This window comes from Dipodomys spectabilis, unplaced genomic scaffold, assembly GCF_019054845.1.
Source record: "Dipodomys spectabilis isolate Male_0828 unplaced genomic scaffold, ASM1905484v1 ptg000098l, whole genome shotgun sequence".
Taxonomy (NCBI): Eukaryota; Metazoa; Chordata; class Mammalia; order Rodentia; family Heteromyidae; genus Dipodomys; species Dipodomys spectabilis.
Genome location: NW_024870775.1, coordinates 17,267,910 through 17,289,763, shown reverse-complemented (window position 1 = coordinate 17,289,763; position 21,854 = coordinate 17,267,910). Strand labels below are relative to the sequence as shown.

Below are 21,854 nucleotides of genomic sequence, written 5' to 3'. Positions count from 1 at the left end.
AGCCTTGAGCAAAAGAGCTCAGGGACAGGGCTCAGACTCCTAGTTCAAGCCCTCTGACTGACCAAATAACCTCCCCCCCCCCCCCCCCCCCCCACCAAAACAGGAAACAACAAAAAAACGCAATAAAACAAAAAAAACCCAAAGAGTCTCACAGACTTTCCTGACTGGGCTAGCATTGAACTGTAATCCTCAGTTCTCAACCTCCTGACTAGCTAAGATTGTAAGAGACTCTTTATCTCTAACTAAACAAAACAAACAAAAAACCAACCCAAAGTGGAGCTGTGGCTCAAATGATAGAGTACTGGCTTGAGTGAAAAAGCGCTAGGATAGTGCCCAGGACTGGCATATGTATTTTCCTATGTAGGCTGATTATCCTTTACTTAAAATGCATAGGACTGAAAGTTTTAATTGAAAACTTAAAATCTGACTCTGTGTGTGTGTGTGTGTGTGTGTGTGTGTGTGTGTGTGTGTGTGTGTGTGTGTGTGTGTGTGTGTGTGTGTGTGTGTGTGTGTGTGTGTGTGTGTGTGTGTGTGTGTGTGTGTGATTTGCTTGAAGATCAAATATTCATTCCTGTAATTTTTAAACTCGAGAAGCCCAAAACAGTCATGTGTCTGTAACCCAGTAACTAGGGAGGTTGAGGAAGATGATTAAGATCTAATGGGAAACATTGGGTTTTTTTTTTTTTTTTTTTTTTTTATTGTAAAGCTACTATACAGAGGGTTACAGTTACATGAGTGAGGTTATGAGTACACTTCCTCTTGAACATTGTTACCCCCTCCATTGTTTTCCCCCTACCATCCCCTCCCTCCCTCCCTTCCCTGAGGTTCTTTTTTTTTTTTTGATTGTGATTAAATGATTACATAATTTCAAAGTCACAAGTTCATTCTAACTTCCCTGGAGCAAATTGTCTACCACAGTCTGTAATATATAACAGTGTTCACATGTTATATACCATATTTGTGATCAGCAGCATGAGGATATTTAGTAGTGGTTCAACCAGATGAGCGGGAGAAACATTGGGTTTTGTGACAACAAATTGCATTTAGGGGAGAGGGGACTGTATTTGTAAAGAAAAGACATTAGATTGAGCTGAAGAGCTAAGGGACAGTAACCAGGCCCAGAGTTCAAGCCCCATGTCTGACTAAAAAAAGAAGAAATTTAGCTTCCAATCGCATAGGAAGCCAGTGTTATAGAATTGGTTTTGCCAGGGTGAAAGTTGAGCTTAGTGTAGAATAAAGAGACTGAATTCATTGAGTTTCTTCCTGAATCAGTGGCTTTTCCTATCAATAGAAAAGACAAGTAGTTAATGGTGATATATAGACTTGTTCTAGATATTTAGCTGGTTGTAGCAGCACTCCCATTCTTCTGTTTTGAAAATGCAGTGTGGCCAGGACTTTCTTCAGTGCTCCCAGCACAGAATCATGGATCCTACTGTACTCTTCCCAGGGTATTCTTCTCTCAGCCTGGCACCTTGCAAGTAAACCTGCATGCCCAGAGGTTTATGTAAAAACAAAACTCCAGATTACTCATTGTTAGCTAATAGCCCCGAGATAGAGCGGAGAACAAGAAGATCCATAGTCACTCCTCTCCCATTTTGACTTATAAATCAAGGCTGGCTTTGCTTTTTTTTTTTTGGTCATGGGCCTTGAACTCTGGGCCTGGGCTCTGTCCTTTAGCTCTTCAGCTCAAGACTAATGTTCTACCACTTGAGCATGGCACCGCTTCAACTCTGGGCTTGGGCTCTGTCCCTCAGCTCTTCAGATCAGGGCTAGTGTTCTACCACTTGAGCCATGGTGCCACTTCCGGCTTTTTCTGCTTATGTAGTGCTGAGGAATTGAACCCAGGGCCTCATGCATTCAAGGCAAGTACTCTACCACTGAGCCACCTTCCCAGTCCCAAGGCTGAGCCTTTCTTTTTCAGTTCCCAGCACCCTGAAGACTGCGTCAGTCTAAAACTGATGCCTTCTATAATTCTGTAATCTGTCAATATTATTTTTAAATTAATTTCTTATAAGTAACAGTAATGTAAAAATTGTAACTCTAGTAATATTAAGTAGTATGAACTGGTTTTAGAGTTTGCCTACATGGCAAGGGGAATCAGATGCTTTTTAGGTTTAATGATCAGGATTCTGTTGCACAGGAAAATTTTCGCACTTTGTTTTAGTCTTTGAAAGTGGACCAGTTCTGAAAACCTAGAGAGACCCATTTCAGCTGATTGATGAGTTGCCTCCCTTATCCTAGCCCTACCTGGCACACAGTAGTCAATAAAATACTTGTTAAATGATTGACAAAGGTTCCACAGTTGTTAAGTGGTGATATAGTCAGTTTCCCAGATATTAGTGTTTAAAAACAGCTGAACATCTTGTTAAAATAAAGCCTGTGTAGAGTTGTGTTGGGATCCAGCTTTGAGTTCTTCCCAAGCTGTTTGTTTTGAGTATTACAGATGGACAATGAAAATGCTTAGCACTGTAAAGGAGGGCACGGGTTCCTTTTTTTTGGGGGGGGGGGGGGTCCGGTTGTGGGGCCTGAACTCTGGGCCTGGCCGCTGTTTCTCAGCTCTTCAGCTCAAGGCTAGCGCTCTACCACTTGAGCCACAGTGCCACTTCTGGCTTTTTTCTTTTTGCTTATGTGGTGCTGAGGAATTGAACTCAGGGCCTCATTCATGCAAGGCAAGCGCTCTACCACTGAGCCACCTTCCCAGCCCCCATGGGTTCCTTCTTGACCTTTCTGTGTTTGAGATCTTGCCTGCTACTCTGTGTACCCACTAGAGCCTAGTATGAATTTGAGTTACAGTATTAGTTGAGGCCATTTCAGGCTGCTACTAGTCCCCAGAGCGCTGGCAGGGCCCTGAAGGTGTAGGAAATGTTTGTGAAAGTGCCTGGTAGGTAGGGCCCATAATTCCAGGCCCACCTAGAAGGAAGAAGAAAGCATCATAAAAGGATTAACTGGGGGCTGGGAAGGTGGCTCAGTGGTATGCATTAGGCTGTGGGTTTGATTCCTCAGCACCACATAAACAGAAAAAGCTGTAAGTGGCACTGTGGTTCAAGTGATAGCCTTGAGCTGAAGAGCTGAGGGATAGTGCCCAGGCCCAGAGTTGAAGCCCCATGACTGACCAAAAAAAAAAAAAGGATTAGCTGGGCACCAGGGTACATGCCTGTAAAACCTAACAAGACCCTGTTTAAAATAACTAAATAAATAGCCATTGTTACTAAAAAATGAAGCCACAAAAACTCAGGGACAGAAGGGTAAAAAAAGGGGAAAGAAAATTTGAAGATAAAGATAGATTTCATAATATGCCTGATTTATTAATAATGCCTCTTCTTGAGAAAACCCCAAAGGGATTCTTAGCACATATAATCTGTGCTCTTATGTTTGATAAAATCTGTCCTGGGGAGTTATTTGTGTCTGTGTGTGTTTTTGGAACAGTCTTTGTGTATGTACAAGTGCATTAGGAATGAGATACATGTGCATCTTGTTCTGAAGCTTTGGCCTGATTTATCCTCTTAGGACCTTTGTTTTGGCTGCTGGAGGGAGGTAGAGAGAGGTGTGGGCTCCCAGGATGGCTGCACGGGTGATGATGATTATTCCATATAGTCTGATGTTGCTGCTGGGAAAGCTTCTGGAAGCTGAGCTGTGCTGGAGCTCAGTGGGAACCAGGTGGGAGGGTGGTGCCTTAGATTGTGCGTCCAAGGACAAGGTCTGCTAGTGATGTAGAGTTTAGTGGTTTTCTATTTGACACCTAAAAATACTAAATAAATAAGTATATGTTTATATATACATGTATATTTTTTGCTTGCAATTGGTGAACTTTCAAATAAGCATTTTGAGTGTTTTAAATATCCCTTTAACTCTTAACATTAAATATCCCTTAAAGATTCTACCATTTACATCTAAGATAGTAAAGTGTAAACAAAAGGAATTTGCCTAATGACAGTTTATATCTTTTTGTAAAAGAAAAATTTTCAGTGACTGTTGGAACCTGTGGAGGGGCATTTGATGTTCCTGTATGTGACACTGCTACCTGACTTGTTGGGGTTGAAATGTGTTTATGTGTTTTTGTTTTGTTTTTGTTTTCCTGTTGCTGATAAACTGTACATCCCAGTACCTGACTCCTTCTTGTTCCATAATGTTTCAAGAGGTCATTGATTGCATCGTCTGACTGTATTGAGTCTTGGAGCAAAACTGGAGACTAGCTCCAGAGTTATCTAAGTAATTTTGTCATGGTTTTGGAGTATCTGAATTTTCCTGTGGCTATAGGCATTACATTAGAGAAAATAAACCAAGGTGATTAATGTTACTTGATTAGAATTAATATGCTAAAGATCAAGTTAGAATCCAGAGCTCCATTCTGGTTTCCAACCCCTCTGTGTCCTGGAGCAGCTGTGCTGCAGGGGAGCCAGCAATGGTGCCTTGGGCTCACACTGAGCACATCACTGAGCATAGGGCATTTGAGTCCCTGCTCTGGTTCTGGTGTTTACTGAACCAGAGTGATCTATTTGTACTTCTGAAATGCACACCCATATTTTACCATCAAGGTGTCATCTGAGTGTAACTGATGAGAAGTTTAAACATACAAGTTTGTACCATGGACTGTCTTCATTGTGTGTCCTCAGATTTCCCTTAATTTATTTGAAAACTACTTTTTTTGGGGGGGGGGATGGAGGGAGACATGTGCATAGTTCTGTGTTTATAAGAATTAAGTAGTGACAAAACATTTTGGATGAGAGGTCATTGTTTTTGTATTATATGGACTTTGAACATCTTGCTTCTTTTTTGAAGTTAAATGTTGGAGAATCTTGTATTCTGTCTTAAGTTCTATTGAATATAATTATTTTGTGCTGGCATCGTCCAGGACTCAAAACTTGGAATACTGCTTCTACTGCTTCTATTTATTCCTTTATGACAAGTCTTTAGAGTTTACTGTTGTTCAAGAAGGAAATCCTTAAGTAAAGTTACTAACAAATCCAAGTATTTCTTAATTCTTAATTTATCAATGTATTTTTATAGAAAAAGAGATGCATTGTGCAATTTGAATTTCCCTGGTGAAGTAACCAGTTAATCACATACTTCTGTGAGTTACACCAGTTATCACTAATATTACTTTTGAATTATGCATTCAGTAAAAAAAAATCATGATCTGACTGGGAAATTTACATGTGTCCTAACTAAAAATCAGAATAAACCATGAATTTCAAGGAATACAGGAGGTAAAAACTGAGGGCTTTGTGGGTAATAGCTTCCTAAAGTTACCTGCAAGGCCATATCTTCTGACTGGTTGCTATAGAACACAATTTTTTTGTTTTTTTGCAGAATGGAATGAAGATGGTGAATGAGCCTAACTAAGTGTCTTTCTTTTTTCTTATACAGTTTCACCAGTGATCATTAAGGAGTGGGCAGCTTACAAGGGGAAATCTCCTCAGACCCCAGAACTGGTGGAAGCCCTGGCCTTCCGGGAATGGACCTGCCCCAATCTGAAGAGGCTTTGGCTGGGCAAGGCAGTGGAAGACAAGAACCGTAGGATGAGGGCCTTTCTGGCCTGCATGAGGTCTGACACCCCAGCCATGCTCAACCCTGCCAACGTGCCCACTCACCTCATGGTGCTCTGCTGCGTCCTACGGTACGTACCAGGGTAGCAAGGGGAAAGGGTAACAAATCATGGTGTCTTTTTCGTTTTTCTTTTCTTTTTCCCTTTTTTTTGGCCAGACCTGGGGCTTGAACTCTGGGCCTGGGAGCTGTCCCTGAGCTTCTTTTGTTCAAACTAGCACTCTACCACTTGAGCCACAGCTCTACTTCTGGCTTTTGTTGTCTATGTGGAACTGAGGAATTGAACTTAGGGATTTGTGCATGGTAGGCGAGCACTCTACCACTGAGCCATGTTCCCAACCCGAAATCATGGTGTCTTGAACTCAGAATAATCTGGGCTGTATAATGTAGAATAATGTAGGCTGTATAAATGCAATAAATAGTTTATAGAAAGGTATATTTAGTAAATATGCATAGCCTATAAATACTGTACAATGATTTTAAACATAAATATTAAATAATTTTGATATTTGATTATGGAAAAACTATATTTTATATATTAGCAATTCTTTTGTGGAGTTTGTGTTTTCTTCCCCCTTTATTTAGTCATTGTGAACATGGTTATATTTTTTTACAGACAGTCACTTGGTTCTGGGTGATGATCCAGCATGTGTTATCTACCTTATTGCTCACTTTGTCCTGGCTCTAGGCCTCAGGACTTCTCTTGGGTTAGCCCTAGGACACTTTCTTACTTTCTGGCTGCTTAGGTGCATCTTGTGTTTCTCTTCTTTGGTGCCAGCCATCTGCAGGGAGCAGCTTGGTTTCCTGAAGCAGATGTTTGAACCCAGGCTGGTATGCCCCTATGGCCTTTCTCCTGGGCCTTCTCATCTTACAGTGATGGGTGGCTGTGTCATTTAAGATTCAGATTCATTTGAATTTGTAGACATCAGATGTTCACTAGGTTTTAGAGATTGGATGGTTTTGAAAGAATCAAAGTTGCAAGTGCAATATAAAAAACAAAAATTTTTTAGTTGCATACTTTAGTGTAGTTTTCTAACAGACTATTTTCTTACTGACTCGCCATGTGATTATCAAAATCAACCACATAGATCCTTCAGTTTGTCCCACGTCAGGCTCATTTCTTAGTTTCTCAGCAGTGTTTTCTGTGATAAGAGACACACTTCAGGCTCTCTCTGTTTGCAAGAAAGGTTTCCCCCCCAGGGGTCACACGGTTTGGTCTATCTTGTTGGTCAGGATTTATACCTTGTGTGTGAAGAGCTGTTTTGAAACATCTCTCAATCCAGCCATCCATGTATCTGTCAGTGTGGGCTTTCGCCAGTAGTCTTCACCCATAACACCATTATTTATTTTGGCATACCTTAATGTTGTGGTAGCTAGTATCCATGGTGTCCAACTACCCTACTAGGAGGTAGTATTTGAAAACCAGTTTCTTTCACTAGTCACTCCTTATGCCCTGTCTCTCCAGCTGTATTTATGGATCCACATGACAGCAGTTGTCTGTATACTTCTTTTTTTGTTGGTCGTGGGTCTTTTTTTTGGGGGGGGGGGGGGTCCGGTCGTGGGGCCTGAACTCTGAGCCTGGGCGCTGTCCATCAGCTCTTCAGCTCAAGGCTAGCGCTCTACCACTTGAACCACAGCGCCACTTCCGGCTTTTTTCTTTTTGCTTATATGAGGAATTGAACCCAGGGCCTCATGCATGCAAGACAAGCACTCTACCACTGAGCCACCTTCCCAGCCCGGTCGTGGGTCTTGAACTCTGGGCCTTGTCGCTGTTCCTGAGCTCTTTAGCTCAAGGCCAGTGCCCTACCACTTGAGCCACAGCACCACCTCCATTTTTCTGGTGGTTAATTGGAGATAGGAGTCTCATGGATGTTCCTGCTGGGGCTGGCTTTGACCTCTGATCCTCACATCTCAGCCTCCTGAGTAGCTAAGATTACAGGTGTGAGCCATCAGCACCTGCCCTGCCTGTGTATTTCTATCCCAGTAAAAACCATGAATTCACTTTGGTCCCCCTTCCTGGCACCCTTCTTGTTCATGTTCCCAGTGTAGCATGGAGCTGTGCTCCCTTTAGAAGTTGACTTTACCCTCTGGCTAGATCTTTTGACGGTCCAGTTGGCTCCACTCAACCCTATACTCACCTCTCCTTATGGGTCCCACCTCTTTGACTTTAGAAAGGAAAGGACCATATTTTTTTTTAAGTTTCTTAAAGTAATCATGAAATTTAAGACCATTTACTTGGTTAAGATGACCTACCTGAATAAAGGTTAATCAATAGAGCATTGCATGTTAATTCATTAACATTATTTTACTAGGTTTTTGTTTTTAAAGTTTTCTGATCTCCTCTGATTAAGGACCATTCAGTTGATTGATTCAATTAAGGACTTATTTTTATTTACCAAATCATCTATTAATCAAAATTTAAGATGGAGACTTCAGGTGATTTGAAACTCAGTTAACAAATGGATTTGATCACTTGCATTCCTTCTTCCAAGTGTGAAATGTTACATAAAGCCTGACTTAACCCAGAGTGTCCTGGAACTGAAGTCATGAATGGAGTACAATGTCCACATTTTCATCATGCCACATTCTCAAGTTTGTGCTCCTTGCTGTGGCAGTCCTGGCTTCTCTTGTTGTGTCCTGACCTTTTATTCTTTCAGTCCCAGAAGTGGCTAGTGCCAGCTCTGAGAGGCATAAATACGGGGGCACAACTCCTTCCAACTCTGTGCTTCTGTGTGCTTGTCTCCCCCGTAGGGCTCAGCAGCTTTACTGTGAGCCTTCTCTTCGCTGTTCAAAAGAGGAGACGTAGGCTAGGCATTATGAACAGACAAGAATGTGCTGTAGTAAAGACTATTTATAAGCAGAGGGAGATAGCCTGTGACTATAGCTTTTCAACTCCCATATAGACTTTTCTTTGTTTAGATTTTGTTGTTGTTGTTGTTGTTGGTTTGTTTTGTTTTGTTTTGTTTTTTGCCAATCATGGGGCTTGAATACAGGACCTGGGTTCAGTCCCTGAGTCTCTCTGTGCTCAAGGCCAGCACTCTACCACTTGAGCCACAGCGCCACTTGTGGCTATTTCTGTTTATGTGGTACTGAGGAATCGAACTCAGGACTTCATGCATACTAGGCAAGCAGTGTACCACTAAGCCACATTCCCAGACCTCTTTCAGCCCTTTTTGTTTAGATTTGACAGGTATTTCTTCATGATTAGATTCGGTCATGCAGGGGAGGGGTGGGGAGGACTGGGAATGTGCTTAGTGGTACAGTGCTTGCCTAGCATACATGAAGCCCTAGGTTCAACTCCTGAGTACCACAGAAACAGAAAAGGCCAGAAGTAATGCTGTGCCTCAAGAGGTAGAGTGCTAGCCTTAATCAAAAGAAGCTCAGAACAGTGCCCAGGCCTTAAGTTCAAGTCCCAGGACTAGCAAAAAAAAAAAAAGTAAGAGATTCAGTCCATGCATTCAGGCACAATGAAACAGAACATTGGGGTGGTCTTCTTCTTGTACCTGAAGACAGGTTTGCCTTTTATTGATACTGTGAATCTTAACCTCTTGGTAGGGTCCTGTGGAATATTTCTGTGTTGTTAAATGTTGCCTTATGGCCACAATTGGGATGTGTAAGGGAAGAATAACAAGTCATTTCAATATCTGGAATACTCAGTAGCAGAAATGAGGAAGAAAGAAATCAGAGCAGAGGGTAGCATGGAATGGGGCTGAAGGTGGAATACATGAGAGACTAGTAGATAAGACTGGACTAAATAAGTCCTGGAAAGACTTAAATTAATGCCTTCCCTCAAGGGTAAGGTCAGAGCACCCTGTTCATAACATCAGGGCCCATGCTGCCCAGATGCTGCTTCTCTGCTCTTGGAGCTCTGGCATTTTCCAGCTTCCATGCTAGTCTAAGAGTGAAAGAACAGTGTAGAAAATTGTAAAACGGTATAGATAAATAAACCTTACCTTTCATAGTATGAAAGTGAAGGTAAGTGAGGAGGTTAAGAGATCTCCCAAAGCCTATTTCTAGCAAACTCTTCATGTAGTGTTTTACTCTGCTTAGAACTTTTAAAGAAAAAAATTTCAAAAGTTCTCTAGGAAGATTTGGCAGTGTGAAACGTTCATTCTAAATGTGCAAATCAGGATAGTCTGAATAAATGAGTTATCCAAGAGTGAGCTGCTGCTGCTCTGTCTGTGGATTTTAGCGTCTAACCCACACATATGTGTATGCTCATTCTCTTACTGTCTGTATCTTAGAAAAGCAAATGGTAACTTTGGTGTGGAAAGGCAAATGGTAGAGACAGACAATCCAACCAAGTAGGCCATGTGTTCCTCCAGCTATGTTGAGTTCTGAGGATCTGTGCTGCCAGAAAAGCAAGAAAAATCTGGGCATGTGGCCAAGACCATCTTTTTCTGATTCAAAAATGCAAAAGGAAATTAGTGCAGAGAGTTAGTGTTCATGGATCCAGGTTGCAGTTTGGGAAGATGAAACACATCCTATGGATGAGGGTGGTGGGGCTATGACTGCATGACTGTACTAACCTCACTGGAACAAACATGTTAAAAAATTACAGTTATACTTACAATGGTGAATTTTGTATGTATTTTTTTAAATAGAGAAAAAAATAAAGAAGCCTAAAAACAAATATACTTTATGGAAAAGAGTGTTACATATTGAACATATTCTCTTGTCCAGTGAAATTTTTCAAACACCAGTAGGGTATTTTTCGTCCCTGTTTCTTTTTTTTTCTTTCTTTCTGTCTTCCTGTCTTTCCCTCCTTCCTCCCTCCCTCCCTCCCTCTCTGTCTCCCCCCCCCTCTCTTTCTCTCTTCTCTCTTTCTCTCTTTCATCGTGGGGCTTGAACTCGGCCTGCGCGCTGTCCCTAAGCTCTTCAGCTCAAGGCTAGCCCTCTACCACTTGAGCCACAGCGCCACTTCTGGCCTTTTCTGCTTATGTGGTGCTGAGGAATCGAACCCAGGACCTCATATATATGCAAGGCAAGCCTCTACCACTGAGCCACCTTCCCAGCCCCATCCTTGTTTCTTTATCAAGCTCTAATAAAAATTCAATAAGGCATTTAGGACTTACTGTATTCAGTCAGTTGCAAGGGATGCAGTTTTTATCATTGCAAATATTTCTTTATTTTTATTTTTGAATTAGTATACATTAATAGTATTGGCATCCTGTGGAGTGAGCTAGGTTGTCACACAAGAGTGTTGGTACAGAAAAGGAAGCCTGAGACCCTTGACAGAGTTGTTCTAGTGGAAGTTAGAGATTTGGAAATTGGTTTCCCTTTGACTGCCCATACCAGAATGCATCCCATTTGAAGGTTGTAGTTGTAGAGACTGTCCTGTATGTTATATTCCTTAAAGTCTTTTCTTTTGTGGACCCTTCTTGCCTTTCCTCATTGTCCAGCTGCTGTTGGAAAGTTCTTCAGTTGCTGCTCTTCATCTTTCTTATTGTGACCTTAAATCTTTTCTGTTGTGATCCAGGAGGAAGATTATGATAGAAAATCAAATTTAATTATCACAAGCTAGTTATGTGAATTGCTGCTTATCATGTTCTTTGAGGTTTTAAATATTTCACATGAATCAAATTGAAAGGGATTATTGACCAGCTAGTTAACTTATAGAGTGCAAAGTTTAGCATATTGATTTTAATTACTCTAAAGCATTCTGGTAAGCCCACATGATGATTACATTTTTATATACCCTCATGTGAAAATAGGAAAACTGGAAAGAAAGCCTTAGTATCTTCTTAGCTCCAGGCATTCCTAGTGTTTACTTAGATCCTCCTGCTAGGTTCATCTACTCAGTCATTCTACTTCAATCCTTTCTTTCCCTTCTCAGGTACATGGTGCAGTGGCCAGGAGCTCGCATTCTACGGCGTCAAGAACTGGATGCCTTCCTGGCTCAGGCGCTGTCCCCCAAACTCTACGAGCCTGACCAGCTACAGGAGCTCAAGGTAACATATCAACCCTATTTCATTGTCTTGGGAAGTCTTGCTTTGGATCTTGGTGTAACAAAGCTAACTTTCACCAAACAGAATTGCTTCAGTGCACTAAACTAATGATACTAATTTGATGTGAGTTGAGAGCCCTCAGGGCAAAGGGGCCATTCCTGTCTAGTTATAGATTTGCCATCCCCAACAATCAATGCCACTTTCCCCTTGTTTATCGCTAATGGATGTTTATTCTTGTTTTTCACATCAGGAAGTAAACTTCTCTTTTTTTGTTTTAGGAGGGGATTCCAGGCCCTGAGAGGGCTTGATCTTAAGAATTTTCTAACATCTAGCCAGGATTCTTTTTCTTATTTCATTCCATTGTTCCTAGCTACAACTTTAGTTTTCTTTAAAAAATATTCTTTGTCCTTCAAATATTGTAAAATCCCTTTATAAAGAAAAAAAAAAACACTTGAAGAACGATGTTACACTATCATCCCAACACCGTTTGAGTCAGCATTTATCATCATATTCCTTTTAATTTTGCCTTCTAGTGGTTTCTTTTGTTCTTTGTTTTGACAATTTTGTGTTCTGTAAGTTGTCACCCAATTTTTAGTGAATATATCTTTTCAGTATACCTTTATTAGATGATATGTTCACATAATTATAATTGCTTTCTAATTTCTATATTAAATGTTAGTTCAAGACTTTTCAAAGTTAGCTAAATCATAGATCTGCCTTTTCTTTTTAATATCAGGGTTTTGTTTTTTTCTTTACCATCAATTACATTTTTATTTATTTATTTTATAAAGTTTGATTTGCAATCAGTTAATCTCTTTTGACAAAATTACCTTCACTTTTAGATCTTTTTGCTGTTCTTTATGAACGCATCTTTTCATGAAGAGGGATTTTAGACTTGCTTTATAGATTTTTAGTATTTGACAGGTGATGCTCAATAAATTTCTGGTTTTCCCTAAATCACTGTGTTAAATTTTCTAATTTGGTGTTGAGTGGCACTCACCTGAGGCTTGTGATGACTTTGAAATAAGCTAAGTGCAAAACCCAAATGTAGCAGAATTCCCCTCAAATTGTGTTCTTTATGGATCAAGCTTTTCTATTTGTCAGGCAGAAATTGTTATTGTCTTTAACGCTTTTGTTTTCGGTGTCAGGCAGTGTGGCAGGCCCAGTCAGGTCCTCCTGGGTGCCCGTCACCATCGTCCTCGCCGCAGGCTGTGCTTCAGGGGGTGGAAACACTGCCCTAGAGTGTGGTGCCACCCTCTACCTCTACTCCTGTTTCTCTTGTGTAGATTATTCCTTCAGTATTGACATCCCAGTTCTGAAAATCAGACCGCCAGGGATCAGGTATGCCCACCAAGCCTTATTCACCATCAAGTTACTTTAACCAAAGTTCATCTTATCTCCCATATCCTTTTCATTTTCGGATCCACACACAGAATATAACTTTTGAAAGAAGCTTTCATTTTGGTTCTTTTGAGGTCTTAGTACTTTCATGGTTTTCTACTGATTCTTCATCTAAGGCGAGGTGTTTCTAGAGATATATCAGAAAGACACATTCCATATACAGTTGCCTTCTGTCTCACTCATCGCCGCCCTGGGTCTTCTTGTGTGGAGGTCGATGGTCCCCTTCACAAGCACAGCCCACACCATGAGAGCTTCATTGTCAGGATTAGTACGTATTTCAAGAGAGCTATGAGAAAAGTAACATTTGCTGAGGGTAAGGCAGTTTTTGGTTGTTGTTTTTTGTTGTTGTTTTTTTTTTTAAGATTAAAGATTCTCTTAGTTATCACATTGAGAAATGATAAGAATAATCCTTATTTGTTACCAAAATTCATATGCAGAGCTGAGGGTTCCAAAATTCAGTGATAGAAAACTAAATTGCTTTTAATGCTTTTTCATTTAACCATTAAATGTTTTTGACATACCAAAAGCAATAACAGTGCCTGTCTGTAAATGCCACTTTACTGTTAAAGATACAGTCACCTCTTGACTGTTGCTGCTGCTGTGCTGGGACCCTTACCGGTTTGTGGATTGCCCAGACCTTATCGCTCTTCTCCCCTTCACTGCCCAGCTCATGCTTTGCCATCAGGGAGGAGAAGAAAAAGACCCACTTCTTATAGTTTGGACTCTTGTTAGCTTTTCTGATGGGAGGTTCAATGGGAAAAAGCATTGCAACCATTAGCTAAAATGAATTTTCAAGAATTTCATTTCATCCATGCTTTCTTCGTCTACCATGTCCATGAGTAATTGAGCGTGTTCTGTGTGATTCCTTAATATCTGTGACAGTGATTGATAATCCTCATTTTTTTCCTGTTATATTTTCAAAGCTGTTTTTCTAAGTTACACTTTGAATGTAATCATTAAGGTAAAATTAGTGCTGAGCTTGGGTTTCAAGGAGGGTGGGTGAAGGACGAGGAGAAGGAACTTTGTACAATTATGATATGTGTACAGTTTCTTCTCCCTTGCTCTTGACATCCCTATAATTGCTTTAAATTCTTTTAACAGTTTCACATGCCAAGTGCAGAATATAAAAGATGGAAAATGAAGAGCTTTAAAGACAGTATTAGGGACGTGCAACATGTCTGTGATACCTGTAAGAATTATTTTGAATATAGGTAAATATGACAAATTAAAGTAAGAGTCTATTGCCCAGTAATTAGAAGTTGGACAAAGTCACTTCACTGAAATTGTTCATAAACTAATTAGGCAGAAAAAAGTACACACACACACACACACACACATACACACATATATTTCCTATAAAATCAGAATATTTGTTTCTGTACTTGAGGAATTTCAATTAATGTTGAATATTTATCTCTTGGCATAAGAGAATAAAATTAGAATGTGAATATCTGATACCTTGAGTTCTGTGGTGGTCTGTACAATAGAGTACTATCAGAAATACCTGTGTCCTTGGGTTATTGAGAGCTGGCAATGAGATAACGCATATACAAAATCATTTTTTATTAAGTTCCTCATAAATGTTATATACTGTTGTACTATTTCTTGTATAGTTAGCATGTAAGGAAAGAAAAATAATTCATTATAAGGTTTTACAATTTTTCTGCTGAGCATGATGATGCTTGCCTTAATCTCCGCTACTTAGGAGGCTGAGGTAGACGATCTAGAATCAATGCCAGATTTTGCTATGCCAAAAGTGAAAACAAAAGGAAGAAATCTATACAATAATGGAAATCTGATTCACATTGTTATGTAGCTTTTAAGCTGTTCGATTAATGGAAGTTGTCATTACTGAAATTACTAATTACCTCAAAACCATAAACATCATTTTTAAGATCCATAAAAAATCCAGCCCTTCAACCAGTGGGGAGTTTGTATGCAGTGTATTTTTTCATTCCTGCTTCAGCAAATGCAGAGATGAATAGTTCTAACTACAGCGGTTCTGTGCTGTGCCCATCTGCTTAGCTATCTTAAACTCAGCATGTGTACAGCAGCTAGTTAGTAGGGCTTTGTTTCTGGATATGACCAGCAGCAGCTTGCGACCAAGAACCTTGCACAGGCTGTTGCATGTGCATCCATAGACAGGAGGTATGACATGTATGTAGAATGTTTGCATAGAAGCAGAGGACCATTAACTTCATCACTTTTCTCCCCCTAATCCTTGACCCAAGTTCTCTAGCAATAGGGTACAGAGGTGCTGGGCTGGAATCAGTGGATACTCACCTGACTAGAAAGAATTTATGGTCACTATCTTTAGAGTGAGGGATCAGGAGACCTGTCTCCTGGGTTTGATCGTGTTTACTCATGGGTTCTACCTTCGCTTGACCACTCATTAATAGCTAGTTTTCTCTTTCTGCTGTGAGGAGTCTCCTTCCTTTCTGTAGCTCACAGATAGGGCTAAATAAATGAGACTAAAGTCTAATGAAACCAGTTGTATTTTTATCCCCTTTGCTTCAGTTGTTCCCTCTTTTTTCCACATTGCACATAAATGTGAGAGTGCATGTAATTCCATCCGGCCAGCTTCACCTGCTTCCCAACACTGATAGGGGGAATGTAGAAACAGTGATACACACTAGGATCAGGAGGTGTAGAGAAAAAACATTTGTAAATCTCTGAGTTAGTACTCTTCCAGGTTTTGAAAGTTTTATTACACTGATTTAAAACTTTAGAAAAGAGCCAGGTGCCAATGGTTCATACCTGTAATCCAGCTACTTAGGAATCTGAGATCTAAGAATTGACAGCTCAGGCAGGAAAGCCTGTGAGAAACTCATCTCCAGTTAACCAGCAAAAAGCCAGAAGTAGAGCTATGGCTTAAGTGGTAGAGTATCAACCTTTAGCAAAACAACTAAGGGACGGCGGCAGTGGTCAAGCCCCAAATTCAAGCCCCAGTATTGGAGCATACATGTATATACATATACTCAGATGCACACACACACACACACACACACACACACACACACACACACACACACACACACACACTTAGGCAAGGTTATGAAATAGTATTAACCAATCATGTGAAATGTTGGTATGAGTGACATGAAATAGCAAATAATAATAAATTTATTAGGATTTGATATCAGAATGATCTGGTTTTGTCTTTCATGCAAATCTATTATAGTGCTATTATGGCGAAGAATTGTTTAGACTGATGTTGCCCAAAGACTGCATTCTTGATAAGCCACAGAAGTGGGGAGACAGAAACTAGAGCAGAATTAAAACTGTCTTGGATAATCCACAAACTGGGTCCTTCACACAGATGATCAAAAGTTGACTGTACTGGTGTTAGGTATCTTAACTCTGCCATCACATGCATAGGAGTGGGCCCTGGGCACAGCAGACACCAGTTTTCAACAGATTTCAGTGTTGTGCTCAGCTGAAACATAGTATCTAGTGTTGCATTGTTGGTTTGCAAGCTGTCTATTTCTCCTAAAATACTAAGATAATTTGATTAACAAGTGGCTATCTGGGACATCTATCTCTATATATGTACACATATAATAGTATAAATTTATTCAGAATGAATTATACACAGTTATTTAAAAAATAACTGCTTGAGCCAGGTGCCCGTGGCTCATGCCTAGCTACTCAAGAGGCTGAGATCTGAGGATTGTGGTTCAAAGCCAACCTGGGCAGGAAAGTCCATGAGACTCTTATCTCCAGTTAACTACCAAAAAACTGGAAGTGGCACTGTGGCTCAAGTGGTAGAGCTCTTGCCTTGAGCTGAAGAGCTGAGGGACAGCGTTCAAGCCCAGAGTTCAAGCCCCACGACCAACCAAAAAAAAACTGCTTGAAAAGTTTAGCATCTTAGAGCATTCCTTTTTGACCACCCTTTTTGTTAGTCACAGCCTGTGTTCAGATCTGAAATGTGAAGTATTATTTCATGAAGTGATTATGGAGCTCTGGGCTTCTGAGGATACCCTGGGTGACATTCAGCCATAACACAGTATTACCCATACTGTGTAATAATTTATGAATGCAAACTGGAATATTTCAGTATGTTCATAAAACATGCTCTTAAACTTAAATGTGTCAAAAATAACCTAAGTCAGTAAGAGCAGGTCTAGGTGAGGCTCAAGTGATACTTAGTCATGCTTACGTCGAGGTTTTGTGCTCTTTACCTGTGGGGAATTTGACTGGGACTATCGGGAGAGTTAGATACTGTAGTACTCTTCTGCCATAGAAATTACTCTTTTCAATTTAAAGATTGAGAACCTAGACCCCCGAGGAATTCAGCTGTCAGCCCTGTTCATGAGTGGAGTAGACATGGCATTGTTTGCCAACGACGCATGTGGACAGCCCATCCCCTGGGAACATTGTTGTCCTTGGATGTATTTTGATGGGAAGCTCTTCCAGTCTAAACTCCTCAAAGCCAGCCGGGAAAAGACCCCACTCATCGACCTCTGTGATGGTCAGGTATGTTGGAGAGTCAGGGTGGCCATCTCTAATTATAGTTAAATCTTTTGTCTTTTATAGTGTATTTGTCATGAAACATACAAGAGAAGACCCGGCCCTGTGTTACTAAATATCACCTCAGGACTCCCACTGAGCCACTTCTTGGGAGACCATTGGTTCTTATTATTTGTGACAGCTAGGTTCTGACTTCACTTTGAATACTGAGTTAGTGAATCTTAACCATTGTTCCTGAGAAAATTCAGGGTTTGGTGCTTGCAAGTTTCTGCTTGTGTATTCTCACATTTTGTTCTTTATGGGGTTCTATTTACAGGCACTCACTTAGTATATGTGATTTGTTGAACTTATTGCCAACCCCACTGTCAACTTATGCCATTGGAAGCTTGTCTGACACATAGAAAGCAAAAACAACAAAAGCATTAAAGCACAGTGTGTATGTCTGTGTGTATTCTTATTTCTAGTATGAGTTAAAACAAGCCAGGCTAATGTTATTCATCTGATCTCTGCTTGGATTGCAAGAAGTGAATATCAGCAAGTAGTCAAGTAGACACATGTGCAGATAGTCAATAAACAATAGTCAATAGATCTTAGTGCTCATTCAACTGTAGTTAGATCACTGTGACTGACATTTTTACCTGCCTGGTTCTTGACTTCCAGGCTGAGCAGGCTGCCAAGGTGGAAAAGATGCGGCAGAGTGTCCTGGAGGGGCTCAACTTCTCTCGGCAGAATCACCCGCTCCCCTTCCCACCACCTCCTGCTCTGCCTTTCTATCCCACATCTATGTACCCACGGCACTTTGGGCCCATCCCACCCGCACAGGGCAGGGGTAGGGGCTTTGCAGGTAAGCTATTTGTCAACTTACTCAGGCTGGGACAGAAAGGGTGATCCTTCTAGTGTAGCCATAACTTACTTTGCTAAGACCATTATTTGTGGGTCATAGACAGTTGACAGTAGTAATCCTCCAAATTAGGGAGGAATGAGCTGGATTCCAGAGATGATCTGAAAGAGAAAGGGAGCCATCAGCTCTGATGCAAAGACTGAATGCTAAAGTCTGTCAACAGCTGGCTGCAGTGTTCATATTTTTTAAGAATTTTTTCTTCCTCCTGGGCAAGAAATTAAATCCATCTGAGTCAGATCCATTTTCCAGTACTGATGTCACAGGGTATCCATGGTCCTATTGAATGACTGCTAATGAAGGGTGGCCAGCAGTACTGGCCTCTGGAGATGCATGATGATGAGGTGGCGGGAAGGTCTAGGAGACCCCTCTCTCTCCAGCAGCTGAGGAGATGGGGATGAGGAGATGTCTTATACCCTTAAGGGGCCCTAAGCCACATTCCTCATGTTTCTCCCCTGTCTCTTTCTACCCTAAATCCTACAGGAGTCTGTGGCTTTGGAGGCCCCTATGGGGAAACAGTAGCAACAGGCCCTTACCGTGCCTTCCGGGTGGCAGCAGCATCGGGACACTGCGGAGCCTTCTCAGGCAGTGACAGCAGCAGGACTAGCAAGTCCCAGGGCGGTAATTATACCCACACCCTTTCCAGAGCTTCTGCCTGCCAGTACCTCTTCTGCTCCAGTGGCTGGTGCCTGTCTTCCTTGACTGTCCTTGAGAGCCACCTTCTCCACCACAGTGCCCCTTCTCATGGGTCCCTGACTGGCCCTCTGCCTGCAGGTCTCTGCAGTGACTTGGCCATAGCTGTCTCTCTTTTCAGGGTAGGCCACTGTGTGTTCTCCTAGAACAAACCCATCTCATGTTTGGGTCACTTGATCAGCACTTCATGCTCACAGGCTGAGCTGCTGGCTTATCAATTGCATTGCAGGTCTGTTCTAACACATTTAGAGTAATGGCTTAGCCTATCTGTAGCCACAGAAGGCCCATCTGCAGCCTCTAGGACTTTTCCGCCCTGGGGCTGGTCCTGTAGCACAGCCTTCATTTTCTTTTTCTTTTTTTTTTTTTTTTTTTTTGTCGATTGTGGGGCTTGAGCTCTGGGCCTGGGCACTGTCCCTCAGCTCCTCAGCTCAAGGCAAGCGCTCTACCACTTGAACCACAGAGCCACTTCTGGTTTACTGAGTGGTTTATTGGATATAAGAGTCTTACAGACTTTTCTGCCCAGGCTGGCTTTGAACCTCGATCCTCAGATCTCAGGCTCCTGAGTAGCTAGGATTATGGGCGTGAGCCACTGGCACCCGACTAGCCCTCGTTTTTTTGATGTGCTTCAGCTCCTTGTCATGCCAGGGTGCTACTACTGGTCTGTAGTTGGGGATTAGCAGAGAGAGGGGAGGGTACAAGGAACTTGCTTCCCAACTTTACTACTGTGGTTGAATCTCCTACCTGTGCTGTCCCGAGTGGCTACCACTAGCCACGTGTACATGAAATAACTTCCATCATGGCCAGTAGTATATACATGGAAAAAATTAAAGTAGCTTGTTAGGGTTTTTTTGTTGTTGTTGTTTAGTTGGCTTTTTTGGTCAGTCATAGGACTTGAACTCAGGGCCCAGGCATTGTCCCTGAGCTTTTTTGCTCAAGGCTAGTGTTCTGCCACTTAAGACACTTCCAGTTATCTAGAGGTTAATTGAAGATAAGAGTCTTACAGATGGTCCTGTCTGAGCTAGCTTTAGACTGTGATCCTCTGATCTCAGCCTCCTGAGTAAATAGGATTATAGTCATGAGCCACCAGCACCCAGCTCAACTTGTTAGTTTTTTATCTTCATCATATGTTAAGATGATATTATTGGGCAAAGTAAGATATATTATTAAAACATTTTTCCTCTTTCTTTGTACTTGTTCACGTGACGGTTAGAAAACATAAGGCCCATTCTAGATTCTTGGTGGCCAGTTCTGACATAGTTGCTTCAGAATTGTGTAGAGCTCATGATAATGTATTTCCCTGCCAGAGCACAAGATGCTAGAGCCTCTATTTTGCTATTGGTTAATGATTTAAGAATTTTCTTAGATCAGAAAATTTTAGAATATGCAAACAATTATCAGAAATTAGTAGAGATTGGTGAATACAATTTAGATTCTGTTTAAAGAAATCCTAATTAAACAAAATAAGAGTTATTGAGCTGAACATGGTGGTTCATGCCTGCAATCCAGCACTGAGGAGGCAGAAGCAGGAAGTTTAAGGCCAGTCTGGGGTACACAGTGAGACCTTGTCTCAAATAAAACATGGGCTATTAATACAGATCAGTCATAGATGTTTTGCCTGGCATCCAAAAGACTTTGAGTTTAATTGAGAAAGAGAGGGAAAAGATGATCCAAACAACTATACTAGTTTCTATAATGCTTTATTGATTATGGAAACCAATACTGAAAAGTTTTTTGCCTATTTGTCTGTGCCACTCAAGCTATGTTGTAAAGATTTTGTTTCCTCAGCCTGGCGCTGGTGGCCCATGCCTGTAATCCTAGCTACTCAGGAAGCTGAGATCTGAGAATCACAGTTAAAGGCCAGCCTGTGCAAGAAAGTCCATGAGACCAGACCCTATCTCCACTTAACCACCAGAAAACAGGAAGTGGTTCTGTGGCTCAAAGTGGTAGAGCACTAGCCTTGAGCAAAAAAATGCTCAGGGACAGCACGTAGGCCCTGAGTTTAGGCCATACCGCCTACCATTAAAAAAAAAAAAGTTGTTTTCTCATGTATTGCTTTCTTTTGTCTCTGTGTGTGTGTGTGTGTGCAGGAGTACAACCTATACCTTCTCAGGGAGGGAAACTAGAAATAGCTGGCACTGTGGTTGGCCACTGGGCTGGGAGCAGGCGGGGCCGTGGAGGCCGGGGGCCCTTTCCACTGCAAGTAGTCTCCGTGGGAGGACCAGCAAGAGGGTAAGCTCCAGACTGGAAAAATGAATCTAACATAAATGCTAAAAAGATCTTGGATTTGCTTTTATATCATTAGGTGCAGTCTCCTTTCATCATTCTTAATAGGTGCACAGAATCTTATTTTTATATAACAACTATTATTAAATATTTAGCTATGTGTTCAATATACGAGTTCTCTTTTAAAAGTTGTTTTAAAGTATTTTTCAAATCAAATAGTTGCAACGGAATGCTATTGGCTTACGCCTATGATCCTAGCTATTCAGGAGGCTGAGACTTGAAGGATCCCTGTTCAAAGCCAACACTGGTACAAAAGTCTGTGAAACTTCTGTCTCTAACCAAAAATAAATGCTGGACTGCAAGTGTTGGCTCAATTTCTAGAGTCTCAGGCATGAGCAAGAAAGCTTAGTGATAGTTCCAAATCCTAGTACCAGCACACACACACACACAAAATGTGGGCCAGATGCTGGTGGCTCACACCTGTAATTCTAGCTACTAAGGATGCTGGTCTCTGAGGATCGTCATTCAAAGCCAGCCCAGGCAGAGAATCATGAGACTTCATCTCCAGTTAATCACTGAAAAAGCTGGAAATGGTGTTGTGGCTCAAATGATGGTAGAGTGCTAGCCTTTGAGCCAAAGGAGCCCAGGGACAGTGTCCAGCTCACACTTCAAGCCCC

General features: G+C 41.3%; 1 protein-coding gene across 1 annotated transcript in view; it reads left to right on the top strand.

Moving 5' to 3' along the window:
- Fam120a (family with sequence similarity 120A) overlaps positions 1-21,854 on the top strand; it is a 110,649-nt gene that overhangs the window by 78,814 nt on the left and 9,981 nt on the right. Inside the window, exons 11-16 of the mRNA XM_042686918.1 lie at positions 5,368-5,617; positions 11,381-11,495; positions 17,160-17,369; positions 18,024-18,207; positions 18,745-18,882; positions 21,042-21,183. Of these exons, the coding sequence (XP_042542852.1) occupies positions 5,368-5,617; positions 11,381-11,495; positions 17,160-17,369; positions 18,024-18,207; positions 18,745-18,882; positions 21,042-21,183 (1,039 nt within the window). The remainder of the gene's footprint in view (positions 1-5,367; positions 5,618-11,380; positions 11,496-17,159; positions 17,370-18,023; positions 18,208-18,744; positions 18,883-21,041; positions 21,184-21,854) is intronic.